This window comes from Furipterus horrens, unplaced genomic scaffold (genome assembly GCF_987537825.1).
Source record: "Furipterus horrens unplaced genomic scaffold, mFurHor1.1.pri manual_scaffold_2, whole genome shotgun sequence".
Lineage (NCBI taxonomy): Eukaryota > Metazoa > Chordata > Mammalia > Chiroptera > Furipteridae > Furipterus > Furipterus horrens.
Window position 1 is genome coordinate 7967885 of NW_028327172.1, and position 15780 is coordinate 7983664.

The following is a 15780-nucleotide window of genomic DNA, read 5'->3' on the forward strand; positions in this document are numbered from 1 at the left end:
GTGTGAGTGTTCCTATTAAGGAAAGGTAGTGCCTAACATTTAGGGCAGGGAAGGGCACGGAAGCCAACTGCCCCACCCCCACCCCACTGCAAAACAGGTCGGAAGTCTAATTCAGAAGGGCTGTGCCTGCCCAGGCTCCCGAAGGAAAGTAGGTCAGGCTGGAAGGGGAAAGGAGGAGGGCGGCCGGCCTCTGTGACATAGGTTGTCACTTCCTGAGGAGGCCCCTTGGTCCCCATGATCACAGGAGAGGGGGTCATTGTGGAGCTGTGGAGATGGAGTGTCACAATGACAATGCCTCAGAGGGAGCCGCTAACGCTGTCCTCTTCCCTCTCTCCCCAGATCTACCTGTCCTGGAAGAGCGGGCCTGGGGAGGTGAAACACTGGAAGGACATGATTGCCCGTCCCCGGCAGCCCGTGGCCCAGTGGCACCAGCTGAAGGCCTGAGTGGGCCAGAGGAGGCCCAGGGGGCCAAGGGACCGGGTCCCCATCATGCCTCACCACTTTATGCACAACGCCCGGCCTGGTCCCCCTGCCATGGGTGAGGGGAGGACCCTGACGGCTTGGCCAGGGAGGGGTCCCAGAAATCATTTGGGCCCCATTTCTAGGAAGCACCAGCCCCATCCTCCGCCAGTCCAGCTCTGGGGGAGGGGCTCTGGGAGCCATTTTCCTGCTTTGCCCCTTTCCTTCCTGACTTGCTGATACTAAAGAAGGGGGGGAGGTCAGGAGAGCCAGACAAGCAGACATGCAGATCCCTCCAGAGGCCCGCCAGGTGGGCATGGTCCCCCGTTTTCTTTAAGGCAGTGCCTGGAGTGGAGAAAGGCTGCCTGCTCCTCAGCCCTCGATCTGGGCCCCAGGAGAGGGGAGGCCGAGGCGTTTGGCCCCAGCCTGGCCAAGAGAGGCCTGACCCAGGGCAGTTTCAGGTGCCGGCTGGGCCCTGAATGCCAAGGATAGTATATAGCCCCCTCTGGGGTCCTGGAGCCGCAGCCCTGTGTACTTGTGTTGTGTCCACTGTGTGTGTGTGTGCGTGTGCGTGTGCATGTGTGTGGGGGGTGGCGGGCTCGCTCCCTGTCCCCGTGGGGCCAGCAGTGCTGGAGACCATGAGGAGAGGGCAGGGTTTCATGAAGTGAGGCAGGGCTGGAGGCCTGGAGAGGGCAGTGCACTGAGCCAGGGGACAGGAGAGGAGAGGCAGGGGAGGGTGAGTGGTGGGGATTGGGGAGGGTGGGGTGGAGAGGAGGGACAGACATGAGCTGGGCTGAGACTGGGGCTGCCTCCTGCTGTTTCCCCATCCTGTCTCCCTGCACCCCCCAGGGCCCCTCTCTGCTCAGTTCCCTCCCTAGTGATTTCATCTCTTGAACATGGCTTCCCATCTTTTAGGCACCTACTGTGCGTATCACATTCCACAGGGACCCACCTGCTCCCTTCCTTCTTGGGGTCCCAAGCCCTCACTAGCTCTCTTCCCTAACGCTCTTATCCAGAGACATCCTTATTCATCCCAGATCTCATATCCCAGCCCCGTTGGCAATATTCTACATAAGTCCCAGCCCACCGCCTCCCCCAGCCCTTTTTCATCTCCCTGTCTGCAGACACACCCACCACCACCACCACGCTCACTCCTCTGCCCCTCCTCCACTTTTGCAGACCTTACTTTTCCTTCCCTGCCACGGTTTCCGGCCCTGCATCACCCAGCCTTCTCCAGGAGTGTCTTCTTACCTTCCCCACTGCTCCCTGTCCTTCAGAGCAGCTCCTTCTTCCCCTGTCAGTTCAGGTGAAGGAAGCAGGGAAAATGCCAGGATTTTGTGAGTTCTGAGGCCGCCCCACACAAAGAAGCTGTGGTTTCTCCGCCTCAGCTGCTGCAGAGACTAGAACTGACTTCCCCTTGGAGACAGCCGATTTCATGATGACCCCTGCTTAAGCCCGCTCATCCCCATGCAGGTCCTGGTATTGATTCAAGACAGATAAATGGTGACAGCTTGGAATCCAGAGGTCCGCGAGCCCGGACCGGATATTCGCGGCACGCGCCGCCAGGTGGCGCCCGGACACCGCAGTCGGTGACCGGCGACCACGGTCTCTGACCACAGTTACGCCCCAGAAGGGGCTGACACCCCAGGAAAGGAGCACATGGCAAAAGCATGGGCATGTGGGAACCATTCTTCAGCAGGCTCCCCTTGAGCTGCGCATTCTGCTCGATGCAGTAGACGGGTCACATTTTTGCCCATATCAAAAATTTCTGACATTGAATCTCACACTCCCACTCCCTCCCCTCCCCCTTGGATCTGGAGGAATATCATACTAAGTAGGTGAATCCTTCTGTAGAGTGAAAAGTGCTCATGTACAGCAAATAGTCGCCCACATTCCTTGTAAATTCAAAATTTTCTCTCTTGTAGCTTTGCTTAAAATGGGGGTCTGCCCCAAATGCACCGTCCTTATCCAGCGGGCTGGGGAGCAGCCCCCTGCGGGGACAGGAGGGCAGCAACTCTGGAGTCTGTGGGGAAGCGAAGAGAGGGTGCTGTCTCTATAGGTGGGGGGGATCCTGTGCCCCTCCACCTCGCGGGAGGCGAGCGAGTGAGCAAGCCCCGTGCCAGGCCCCCGCTTCTGCTGCAGAGCCCAGGGGACCGAACCACTTTGCAATTGCAGCCCTTTTTCTGAGCCCCACCACGGGACTCCTAGCCAATCATATGCAGAGAGCATCTCCGCGCCGAGTCTGTTCCCCGTCTGACCCCACCCCGGCACATCGGTGAAACTGGTCTGGGGTCCCCCAACCCCCGGACGCGCAGCCAGGATCACGGAAGAGGGGTGGCACGTGGCGGGCCTAGGGCTGGGTGGGCCTGCAGGGAGGAGGCAGGTGGGATGGGGGGAGGGCGGGAGCGGTCTAGGCCTATAGGAGAACAGGGAATGGGGGAACTGGAGGATGAGGGAGGGCACCGGAGTCCAGCAGCGATCCCAGGACCTTGGGCAAGTCACCCACACTCCCGGGGCCTCGGTTTCCCCATCTGTAAAATGATGGTAATAATACTTCACCTACCTCATAGGGGAGGTTGTGAGGCCGCTGTCACCTGACCTGGGGGTCAAGGCAGGAGAACTCTGAAGGTGCTACCCGTGAGCAAAGTATTATTGCTGTAGCCTGAAAGCAAGGCCCACCTGCCCTGACCCCCACAGAGCCTCTAGGGATAGCGGAGGCCGGCCTGGGCCCATCCGTCTGTTCTCCCCTGTGTCCCAGGCCATCTGTCGTCGTCGTGGGCGCCCTAGACTTAGTTGTTATCTCGTTCAGGTATCCTTTTTTGTGACCATTTCCCCAGGGAACCGCTGTACAAATTCCACCACCCCGGGACCCCGCACCTGTCCACCAGTGCCAGGAAAACAGCCACAAAAAAAGCCAAGGGGGCACCAGAGCCCCCAACCCAGCGGGGGCCTCAGGGGTGGGGGTTGGTGGCCGTTGTTTGTATTGTGTTTGAGTCCTTGAGCGCAAGTGTTTTATAAAAAAACAAAATGAAAACCCACTGTCACAAAAAAAAAAAATGCAGCAAAGAGAAATGAAGAAAAACTGAAGAAAAAAAAAAAAAGGAAAAAAAGAACCATACACAAATTTTCCACCACAAGCACCCTCTAAGCCAGCAAGATTTCCTCTTTGCAAAATCATATTTTTGTGGGAATGGGCCTACTTTTTGTGGCAAGGCTCGTTCTGGCTAATAAAGGATCGTGGAAAAGTAGGGCCTTGGCTGTTTCCTCCGTGGGTCCCAGCCCTCTCACCTCTCAGGGGAAGAGGCAGTGGGGTGACGGGGATGGGGAGCCTGGGGCACAGTCTCCCCTCAACCTGTCACCTTGGAGATTTGACTTCACTGGTGGTGAGGCCCTTCCAGTCCTGTCCTCAGACCTAGAATATAAACCCCTCAGCTGCCCAGAAAGCAGAGGAGCAGCCTCCCAGATCAGGCCTGGAGCAAGGCTTGTTGGGAGTGGAGTCTCAGCGAGGTAGGTCTCAGGGGTACCCCTGTAGCTCACCCAGCCCAAAATTCCCTCTCCCAGCTCCCAGGGGACCCTCACCATCCTCCAAGAAAGGTCAGACAAGCCAACAGGGGACCCTCCACCTTCCCCAATCACCACCAGAACTCTGGCTTGGCCACTGTGGTTTCAGATCAGCTTCTTCTCCTTCCTTGTCCCTAAGGAGCTCATGGTCTGTCGTCTGGTCCTGTGGCTTCTTGGCACCCTTCTGGGTTTAACCCTTTAGGATTTAGAAAAGTCTCTTCAACTCAAAAAAGTCTGTGGCCAGACCCACCTTGAGGGAACTAGGCCTGGTGTCCTCCTCCAGCCACTGTGGCCCTGAATAAGCTATTTCCTTCCTCTAGTCTCAGACCATCTAGGTAATGACCGTCCCAGCCCCTCCCCTCCCCCGCCCGTCGCCTGGGGAAGCAAGGCGGCAGCTCTCAAGTACTTCAGAAGGAAGGTGCTACCTCGGTGACAGGCACGGAGGGAACCAGTGCCCTCTGCTGTCCTGTGTCCCCCTGCTGGCTCCTGCCCCGCTCCAGACTGAGCGGGTGAGAGAGGCTCCCCAGCACCTGGCCGGCAGCTGTTCCTCATGCAGCACTAAGTACCCCCACCTGAAGCGGCCCACCCGCTCCCTTCCTGCCCCATCTATTTCTGAGAACCTAGTGTAAGTGTCCAGTTCAAAGGTGGTTCTTTCTTTTGTCTCCTGATCTCTGCCCCAGAGATCAGAGGGAGCCCCAGGGTCAGGTAAGTAGACTCAAGAGTGCCCCTTTCCAGAACCTCTGTTCCGGCTTTGTCTGGGAAAACGGCTCCGGAAAACGGGGCCTGAAAACAGGGACAGCTGGGCCCAGAAGAGGTGGCAGCCTGTTGCCACACACCCAGAGCCTTCTCCTCCTGGACTTCTTGCCTCGCTCTCCTGCCTGTACTTCGTTAGGTCTCTCTTCCTCCCTGACTACACTGAGATGCGCCCTCCCTTCCTGAGCCTGGGACCACTGCCCTTGGGTGTTCTCTTTCTCCTGAAGTCCCTCCTGGATGCCACTGCTTTCTGGAAGGCCATCCTGGGCCACGCTGTGCTCTCCTCTTCCCCCCCAAAGACACCCAGAAGGACAACGCTGAACACGCTGTATTCCCCAGCCACGGCTCCCCTGACCATCTGTGTCCCCTGGAGATGCCTCACTCCCTGTGTTTGTGTCCTGTGTGTGTGTGTTGTGTCTCATTTAGATTGTGAGCCCCCCCTGGGCAGGGATCTCTGTCTGAATACATGTTCCATGTGGCACACCTGGGTGTGCTAATAAATGTCCATCCTCAGAACAAGAGTGCCCGAGTGTCTTAAGGAAGCTTTCGGACAGGTGGCTGAACAAGCCCATGTGGTGGCATTGGAGACAGGAAGGTACTTCTGGGTGGGGGCCCCAGTTCCCAAGCACCCTATTCTGCCTTCCCAAGCCCCTGAGGGGGTGCAGGAAGAGGAAGATGGTGGCAATAAAGCTAGGAAAGGATCCAACCCTGTCCCATCTCTGCTGCTCTGCGGGCCAGGAGGTCGGTCTGGCTGTCTGTCGGGAGGCTCCAGGAGGGAGAAAGAACAGGTTACTAACAACTACCGCTCATTCCCCACCCAGACCTGACCGCCAGCCAAGGACAGAGGATTGAGCACTGGCTTAGGAAACCTAACACCCATTTATGGGCAAGTCACTCCCTCCCTGGGCCTGCTTCTTGCTCTGCTGCAGCGGCCGCTCTTGTCCTCCCAGTCCCCGTGGCCTGCCTTCCTGCTCAGAGGCTGAACCCCCGGCCTCTGCCCTGCATGTGTAGCACAAACACAACTCCTCCGAGGCTCTCCTCCTACCCGCCACGGCCCACACACCACTGACTGCTCCCACGCAACTCTCAGAACTGCAGACGTCATGGCCTTGTTACAAGTGTCCCTCCAAAGTCAACCCCCCTCCTCCCTGCTCGCCTGAGTGAGTCACAGGCAGTTAGTTTGATGTGGGGGAGAGGAAATAGGACTCCTAATACAGTGCTCTTTTCATCGCCGAGGGGAGCTATAATGTCCAGCTGTCGTTGGCAACAGCCCCCTTCCTACCCTGCTCTCCCCAATTCCGCACAGAGATGGAGACCCTCAACAGTACTCCCTAGCCAGGCAGCAGCAGCCACTCTAAGCAAACTCTCTAATGTCCCAGGAGGAACCTGGCTCCTGATGGTGGAGAGCAATCGAGTAGCAAAGCCGGGGACCAGGCCTCAGAATGACCCAGAGGGACATATCACAGGGCCTTTGCCCCAACCTGGAGCTCTCGAGTGAATGCAGCAGAAGAGTTTCAGGGAAACCAGCCAGAGAGGAAGGACTCTTAAGCTCACAGTGCCAACAGTTGTTCTAGGGTGACTGTGGCCCACCCCACTGCATCCCCCTCCCAGATGTCTAAGGTAGACAAGCACCAGGTTGCATGTAGTCCTGAGCTGCAGCATCAGATCTAAATAAACCCAACTCCTTGCGTGCAGATGGAGAAACTGAGACCCAGGGCAGGGTGCGGGCCATGACTTACTCAAGGTCACTCAGTCAATAGAACTAAAACGGAAACCATAGCTTTCTGATTCCAGGACCAGGGGAATTTTTCCCATGCCATGACACAAGCCACATGGTCAGAGGGCATTCTCGGCTGCCACTCCCACCCAGCCAGTGTGATCTGAGATCTCAGTTCCTTCCTCTAAGTTCCCAGACCCGTGAGCATGGGCACCTGAGGAGCTTGGGCGGGGGAGACGAAGTCTGCTGCCACTCAGACCCCTATTTATCCTCAGGAGAAGGGAGCCCCAAGTGTTCCCCACCCACTAGCTCTTTCTGTCCATTCAAAGCCTTCACTCTCGCTTGCAAGATGACTGCTCCAGACAGTCCCGAGCCTCCTCCTAACCTAGGCCCAGCCCAGTGGTCAGCAGAACTGGTGGGCCAGGCCTGACCTTTGGGCCTTGTATGACATCAGTCCTGTTGCCATGGTGATGGTGGCCTAGCAGTATCTCATGGGAGATGGGCCTCTAGGCTTGAGGCTTTACAAATTTTTCCTTCCTTTAAATCTTTAATATTTTTTCCCTGAACAGTAAGGGGAGAAAGTAATACCGTGAGTGAATAAAAAGAGACTAAGAGGGAGAGACAGAGGAAAACAGAGGAAAGGAGATGGAAGAAGGGAAGAGTAAAGTCACAGAGAGGGGAAGGGGAGCAGTGAAGGAAGAGGGAAAGGTCAGCCCAGCTTGAGGGAGATTCAGAAACATATTAAGAGTCAGGAACCTGAGAATTAAGCTGGAGAAGACCGAGGAAGAGGGAAGCAGTTGGCTGGACCAGTCTAATGCAGAGCTGGGGCACATGGACAGAGGGCAGGGCCAGAGGGAGCCCAGGGTCCCCGCAGCAATGAGACTCAGTGCTCCCAGACTTATAAATAAACAGGCATTGGGGAAACGCACATACTTTCTCCAAGAAATGTGATTTATGTTTACAGCCAGTTTTGTTTTGTTTTTTTCTTCTTCTTCCTAATGAAAACAATACCATGAGGGGCCCCGGCCCCTGACAGTGTCCCTGAGTGTCCTCGGCCCTGGCTTCCTCCTCCCATTATTACTTGGATGGGAGAGGTCTGGCCCTGGGAATTGCACAGTGAGGCGCCCTCTTCACCCACTTGAGGCTGTCCCTGGTGACTGGAGTGCTCGTCCCATGCCCCGCGCCGTGCCAGCCACCCTAACTGTGCCCATTTAAGGGAACGCAGAGTGCAGGCAGTGGGAGAGGCGCTAGGCGGCTTCCCAGAGCAGAGAGCCACTCTGCGGTGCAGGAGGCCTAGAGGCACAGTGGCTTCTTTTCAAAATTGACAGCTGGAAGGCTCAGGCTGGGGGGAAGGGAGGCAGAGCTTTTTTTCCCAGCAAGATTCCAGGCACAAGCCTGGGAGAGAGAACTGAATAGAAGGCAGAGGTGGAGACCCTGCCTCCCAAAGGGGGGGGTGGGGGTCCTGGCAGAGAGTCAAGGGCAGCTGCAGTGTTAGGGCCCCAATCCCAGTTTCTCACTTCTGTCCTGGGCACTGGCCCCTCCAAGCCCCTGCCCCTGGGCCAGGCCCTCATCCAGGAGAAGTCCTGCCTCACATAGGCATGTGGTCCATCCAGAGGCAGGGCTCCTGCGCCAGAAAGGGTGGGTCTGGAAGATTCAAACTCCGGGAGGAGGGAGGTTGGTGGGCACCCTGGGCATCCAGACTCAGCCAAGGTGATGATTCCACGGGCAGAGGTTACCCTGATTCCAAGAGGAAGCTGGAAACTTTATCCTGTTGTCAGCGACTCTTTCAGGGACAGACACGGATCCCAGGAACTGGATGGGGCTCTGAAGTCCATACTTCTTGGTCTGACGACTGCCCAGAGACCAGTCAAGAGGCGGTCCTCTTACTACCCAGGAATGTCTGAAGATGGCCCCCAAGCCTGCCTATTCCTGGCAACTCCCCCAAAGTGGCCCCTTTTCTGCCTACCACTCCCTCGGACCTTCCCAGAGTGTCCCAAGTTCATCACCCAGAGCACAGGCTCAGGTACCCAGTCCTGGAGAGGCTTCCAGGGCGCGGAGACTGCCCCCAGGAGGCCCCAGAGCCCGGGAGCCACCGCCTCCTATGAGCAGGTCTTCTTCCTCCTCATCCTCAAAGGCCCGCGCTGGGCGTCGGGGTGGCCGCCGGGGTATGGGCTCGTCGCGCTCGGCCATGCGTTCGACGGCGCCCTCGCCCACGAGGAAGACGGTGTCGGCGACGCGCGGGGGCCCAGTGACCGGGTTGTGGTCGTAGGAGAAGACTCGCAGGGCGCGCAGCGGGCGCAGGTCTGGGAAACCACCCAGGCGGTTTCGGTCCATGTCGAGGATGTGCAGGCGGCCCATGCGCAGCAGCACGGGAGGGAACACCTCGAAGCGGTTGCCGTAGAGCCAGAGGCCACGTAGGCCGGTCATGCCCGGCAGTTCGGCTGGCAGAGAGCGCAACCGGTTGTCGCCCATCTGCAGCGACTGCAGCGCCACCAGGCGCAGCAGCGGCCGTGGGAAGCGCCGCAGGTAGTTACCCTCGATCCAGAGGCAGCGCAGGCTCTGCAGCTGCGCGAAGTCGTTGGGCAGCTCCATCAGCCGGTTGCCACCCAGGTAGAGGCGCGTGAGGCGCGGCAGGCGACACAGGCCGTCGGGCAGGCACTCGAGTTTGTTGAAGTCGAGCGCCAGGATGCGCAGCTCGCGCAGCTCCTCGATCTCCTCGGGCAGCTCGCGCAGACCCGTGCCGCTCACGTACAGCTTCTCCAGGCGGCTCAGCGCGCACACGGCGCTCGGAAGCCGCCGCAGCCGCTTCCCGCTCAGCTCGAGCTGCTGCTCGCCGTGGCGCAGCTGCTCCTCGGCGTCCGACGGCAGCTCGTCCAGGGTGGACTCGGCGATGCCCATGGTCACGGGCCCCGACCGGGGCCGCTGCCGCCGCCGCCCCGCATCGCTCAGCCCCGGCCGCCCCCTGTCTCCCCGACGGGGCCGAGGCCGCCTCGGCTCCGGGGCCCCCCGCCCCGGCCTGCCCCTGCGCCGGGAGGGGGGCCGGGCGGGGCCGAGAGGAGGCGCCCGCTTGGGGCCCCGCCGCCGCCCGGTGCGGCGTTCAGCGGTTAGCCCTCTGGCCTCCGCGGCTCCCTACGCCAGCGGACTGGCTGGAGTTCGCGCTGAATCGCAGCTAAGCGACCTGTCGCCCTGGCAACCCCCGACGCGGCTGCCAATGAGGCGGAGGGAGGGCGGAGCGGGGCGGGGCCAAGGTGCTTTTAGCGCTAAGTCACGGGCGACGCTGTGGGTCCCCCGTCAGCTTATCCCACCCTCCTGACAGTCACTGCGGGCCAAGGAAACCCAAGGTCTGCGCCTCGCAAGCCGGTGGGAGCTGTACCAACACAAACCCGCCATCCGACGCTGTCCACCACTCCTCCTGTCGCAGCGAGCCACTTGGTGTGCTGTCGTGTGCGCCCAGATCGACAAGTCCAAGAAGGGACCAAGGAACTAGGAAACGCCGGCGCACGACCCCTAACTTTGGACACGTGGTTCTCCAGGAGGAACTGAGGGTTTCGATCACTGCCGGACACTTAACGTCCATCGGCACGCGACTGGTCTCCCCGCTAGAGTCACTTCAGGATAGTGACTCGGAACAGCGCTACAGTCTGGCCCTTTTCCGGGTGCGTCACATAAGAAGACTTTCGCGGACTTAGAGCCTGGTTCCGCCCCCTTCCGCGCCCCAGACACCTTCCTTGCGCAACAGATTCCTCGGTAGTGCACTCACGTACTTATCACCCGCCACGTCCCTCCAGCTATGCTCAAAGTCTGTGTGTGGCTGCGGTGGACCGAGGACCGGGGCACAAGTGCCTTTGAGTGCCACCAGCGATGACCACTTTAATTCGCGACTCTTCTGTTGTGCGCGCTCCCACCAACCACCCAGCCATGTGTCCCTGCCTTCTTCCCTCCCACTCCGGACCGTCTTGCCCAAGCTCCTGCCAGAAAAACTCACTTCCATTTATTGTGAGCCTGCCGTGTGCCCAGAGCATTTCACTGAATCCTTGTGAGGTGCCTATTGGGGAGGTACCCTCATTACTCCAATTTTAGAGATGAAGAAGTGAGGCTCTGAGAGGTTTCCCTTGAGCTGAGTGACTTGCTCAAGGTCACCCCTGGCTGGTGAGTGGCTGGGATTTGAAACCAGGCAGTGTGACTCTCTCTCCAGCCTGCGCTCTTAAACATGTCCCACGCCAGTAAGTGGAAACAATGATAACCGCACCTCCAGCAATGAACTTTCTCACAATGGAGCCTCTAACCCTCGTGCCAAAAGTACAAGGAAGGCATTATTAATCCTGTGTGAAGAGGAGGGAAGTTGCCCCAGAGGGATGAGGCACTGGCCTCCTCCATCCTGCCTGTGACGGACCTCGGAGCAGCACGCTGCCCTTTGACCCACCCTCACTCCCAAGGGCAGAGGGCAGTGGCCAGTGCAAGGTCAGAATAAGAACCACACTCCCTGTCATTGAGCTCCACGGGGCAGGCACCTTGGTCTCCCCTGCTGGCATAGGGTGTGGCCCACTGTAGGGATTCAGTGAAGTTTGTTAACACTTTGAAAGATGGAGGCAAACTTTACATACAGTGAGATGCATGGATCGTCTAAGTGTTGGAGTTTTGACAAGCATGAACACCCACGTACTATTTCCATCACTCAGACACCCCCGGGCCTCTTTCAGTCACTTGCCACCTCCCAGGGGCAGTCATGATCCTGACCTCTGCTGTCATCATGGGTCAATTATTTCTGTTCTTGAATTTCATAGAATGAAATTATTCTGTGTGTGTGTGTGTGTGTGTGTGTGTTTTTCTCCTGGCTTCTTTTGCTCAGACATTCCATATATATGGGTGGGATAAAGGAACACTAGCAGTTGTACCTGGGCAAGGGAGGTCATGGGGTAGTGGGGGACAGAGAGACAGGTATTGCTCTGAGCCAGAAACCAGCGAGGGACCCCTGTCTTGGGATGGAGACTGACGAGATGCAGGCAGTACCCAGGCAGAGCCTAGACATCAGACCTGAAGTATAGGAGGATCTGAGTCCTAGCCAGAGGGACTTCAGTCTCCTTCCAGACCTCGCCTGAGCCCCGACCCAATGCTCTCCCCTCCACCTCTGCTTTATTGATTCAGGAGAACTTCTTGGAAGGAGTGAAACCACAGAGACCAGGAAGCTGAGGAAAACCCAGCCAGAATGATGGCTAGGATGAGCGCTCCCCACCCCCACCCCTGCTGCCCCTCAGGCAGTCTCCCCAGGGAACATTCGCTGTGGAGGAGGAAGCCCAGCGGGCCCCCTCACCACATGCTCGAAGCTGGCACTGCAGCACCAGGCGGCCCTCTTAGGCTCTGCCTGTACGGGCAGGAGTCACATGTGCCCCTGCCACTCCAGCCCCAGCTTGGCAGAGCTTCCTGGGGTCAAGGGCAGAGGGGGGCAGCCCTCTCCTTTCTCCAAGGGTTTTTCTTGCTCTCAGTAGATGCTGCACCTTTGTCTCCCTCCAGGTCCTTCTCAGTGAGTACAGGTAAAATGCGCTGGTGGTTCTGGCCCACGCAGGCTGGCACTGGGCAATCACGTTGGTGAATCACACCAGCACCGCAGGCGCCCGGTCTTTGTTGAGGCATCACTAATGAATTAGCTTCGTGCCCAGCGTGGGGCCTCTCAGCCTTTCCCTGCTCCTCAGGGAGGCAAGCAACAGATCTGGGAAGGGGGAGCAGCGGAGGAGAGGGGCTCTGACCGCTCTGGGAATGGGCCCAGATGCCAGCCATCCCCTCTGCCCCTACACACCAGGAAAAATGCCTGAAGTCCAGGCCTCCTAGGTCCCCAGAGACAGCCTCTCTCTTCCTAATCATAAGCCATACCCGCCCTGCCCACCTCCAGATCTGGGTTTTTGAAAGCCATTTTTGACCCACACAAAAGCACTAAGCTCCCTGTGATGAGCACCCCTGTACCCAGTAACCAGCATTCACAATTGCACACATTTGGTCATATTTGCTTTAACTCCGTTTTCTTTTACAGAAAAGGAAGAAAACAGCACATGTAATACAGAAGTCTCCTCTGTCTTCCCTCCCATGTCCCCAGAGACCCCTCCCCCTCACCACACTGACCCTGCCAAGGCCCCTCTGGTTCCCACTCCCCTCTTTGGGGCCAGGACCGGTGTGGCTGCTGAGACTTGAAAACTATCACAGTTTGCTCAGCATCACAGGTCTTTAGAAAGCAAAGATTTGAACCTATCAGAGCCCAGTGTGAAGTGTCAGAGCAGGGGGGGTGCTTAGCTCCCCTGAGAGATCACGGACTCCATTAAATGTGCACAGGAAGCTATGGGCCCCCACATCCCAGAAAAATGCAGGCAGGCACACACGCACCCAATCAGGTGCCCAGTAGCCATGGGTTCATGGTCTCCTGGGGACCTAGTGCAACTCCCCCATTTGGCAAAAAAGGAAAGTGACAATGTCCTTCCTGCCATGGTCCACTCTTCTAACCTGCACCCTCAGAACTCCAGTCCTCGCCTTCATTCAGGTATTCATTCAACAAACATTATGTCTCCGCTCACGTGCTTAGGTGCTGGAGGTGGCTGTGAATGTGAACATATTAATAGGCTCCCCCCCCCAAAAAAAACACCTTACCTTTGTGGGATTTATATTCCTGGGAGTAGGGATAATGCACTAAAGGCATTTCCCAGTGTGGAGGAAACACGGCAGGGAGAGAGGGCTCTGCAAAAAATGGAATGGCTGGGAGCCCTCATTGACAGGCTGGCACTTGAGCAAAGACACAAGGAGGGAGAGCACCCAATGCAGATGGATGTCGGGGGAAACGTGTTCCAGGATGGGGGTGGCGGGGGGGAGTGCTGAGACCCTGTGGCAGGAGTGTGTTGGGTGTCCTGGAGCGACAAGGGGCCCGGGCAGCAAGAGAGCGTGGCAGAGAGAGGCAGGGTGGAGGGAGTGGCCTTGGTGAAGGCTTTGACTTTGACTTTGACTTTAGGTGAGAGGTCACTGGGGGACTTTGAGCAGAGGAATGGCATGATCTTACTTGCATACATTTTAATAGGATCCCTTTGTCTGCAGCTGCGGGAAGGGTGTGTGTGTTTGTGTGTGTGTGTGTCGGAGGAAAAGGAGTTTGTGCAACTTGTACCCCTCTCCTCTTGGTCCCCTTCCACACAATAATAATGATTATTATTTTCTGACCACCTTCAGTTTATCTAATTAAACTTTTGCCACAGCTTTGTCACGAAGCTACTAAATTCCCCTGGCTTTACAGATGAGAAAAGGGATTCAGAGAAGGTACCTTGATCAAGGTCACACAGCTGGAAAGGGCAAAGCCAGGATTCAAAGCCAATCCATCTTATTGCAAAGCCTGGACTTTGACTATGTCTTATGGCCTCTCTCAGCCAGGGGAAATTAGAGAAACCACCCAGAATGCTCAAATGCCTGCCCCGCTCCTGCAGACAGCAAGGAGATTTCCAGGACTGCCTTACTTGGAGATTTTGACCCCAGGCCCCAGTGCCCAGTGTGTTTATCCAGCTGGGGGCATCCTAGAACCCACAGAGCAAGCCTAGGAACTGCAAAATAGAATCCAGAAGGCAGAGCAAAGAGGTCTTCAAGTCCAGGGGCAACCTAGAGCTATGATCTGGGCTCAGGGTTTGCCCATTAGCAAATTTCAGGAAATGTCTGGCCCACCATTGGCCCAGACCCCTTCATTAGATTCAAACTCATGCGGCTAGCTCAGCCACTGCCATCCTGCTCCCCAGGCCCCCTAGAAACTGGAGCCTAGGTACAACCTGGGGATCACATTCTCTGAAACCAGAGCTCTTGAGAGTAACCAGGCTGGTCTGTTGAAAGCTGAGCGTCCTCTCCATCCTCCCAGGGACACAAGAGCTGGAGCAAGAGACCAGGTAGTGAGGCTGACGTGGTGCTGGGGGGACACCACCATGCCATGGGTGGAACTTGACCTCCACATTCCAAATTGGGTCCTGACATCATGGCTCCTTCCTCCTGGAAGAGACCACAGTGGTCATGGCTGGCAGCTGACCTTATGTTAATACTTTCCTAGATCTGCGGCCAAGTTCAAGTTGGATCTTCTGCTCCAAGACTGCAGACCCAGGTCCTGACCATGACTGCCAAGGACACACCTGACCTAGTCCCTTCAATGTGGCAGGGGCAGACAAGAGTCAACAACTTCTATTTCCCCCTTTTCTTCCTGTGCACTCAGCAGGCTGATGGAGTTGGGCCCTGGAATGAGCACTGGGCCAACAGAGGTGGGCAGAAGTAACAATACACGCCACATCCATGAACAATCTCCCTCTGTTTTATTTTCTGCAGTGTTAAAGGTGGAAAGAAACTGGGCCCCTGAGTCACCATGTGGAGATGAGCTCTCTGAGCCCTGTTAGACTGTGAAGCAAATGAGAAATACATTTTAACATGTTCAGCCACTTAGATATAAGAGCTGTTTATTATAGCATCAGCCTGGACTAACTACCACATTTCCTCTCAGATTCTCAAATGCAGCTGCTTTCCACCCCAGGACCTTTGCACATGCTGGTCCCTCTTTTCCCCACTCTACCCAGCTCACATTGTTTATCCTTTAAGGCTTCAACTGGAACCTCCCTCTGTCAGAGAACCCTTCCAGACCCTCCAGAGCATGTCAAGCTCACATGTTACACATTCTGGAACTCTCACAATTCTCCTTTAAAGTACTTATTCCAATTATAATTGAATAAATAATTGCCTTCAGATTATTTGAAGTCTGGCTCCTCTGTACTAAGATACAAGCTCCATGAGGGCAGGGACCTTGTTCAATGATGTTCCATGTACTCAGCTGCATTGTACCTACTTAACCAATATGTGTTAAATGAGTGAACACACAGCCTCTGCCCCACAGGTTCCCTGGGCCATCTGTTCCGCTTGAGCTACTCACCCTCTCTGAACCTCGATTCTCACATCTAAAGAATGAATCTGAACCAGGACTAGGGTGAGGTCAGTAAGGCACTTTCCCCAGGCACATAATTTAAGGGGGTGCCAAAAAAACTCAGTAATCAAGATAAATAATAGTTTGATCCGATCAAGACAAGTCAGTACCAGTTCTGTGATGAGCCATATTGGAGCCTGTGGCAAAAGGAAAGAGCAGTAATACTAATCCTGTCTGTATTTTAAATGTTTACATTTTGTTCATCATGGATTTTTTGCATTCATTTTGATTTTTAAAATGATTGCATTCAACTATTTTTTTTCTCTGGATTACTCAGTGCTTTGGCTCTTTAAATGTTGTTCCTGGGAAAGTGCCTCGC

The 15780-nt window shown here is 56.4% G+C and overlaps 2 protein-coding genes across 3 annotated transcripts in view; one reads left to right on the forward strand and one right to left on the reverse strand.

Annotated features, from left to right (window-relative positions):
• SYT7 (synaptotagmin 7) overlaps positions 1–1184 on the forward strand; it is a 64691-nt gene extending 63507 nt beyond the window's left edge. For both annotated transcript variants that reach the window (XM_090260595.1, XM_090260587.1), the window contains one exon: positions 340–1184. In XM_090260595.1, the coding sequence (XP_090116721.1) occupies positions 340–444 (105 nt within the window). In that variant the 3' untranslated portion in view covers positions 445–1184. The remainder of the gene's footprint in view (positions 1–339) is intronic.
• A 6781-nt stretch (positions 1185–7965) lies between these two features.
• Positions 7966–9779, reverse strand: LRRC10B (leucine rich repeat containing 10B). The gene has a single exon (XM_090260605.1). It carries the CDS (start codon positions 9386–9388, stop codon positions 8510–8512), a length of 879 nt encoding a protein of 292 aa, XP_090116731.1. The 5' UTR covers positions 9389–9779; the 3' UTR covers positions 7966–8509.
• Positions 9780–15780: the final 6001 nt, after the last annotated feature.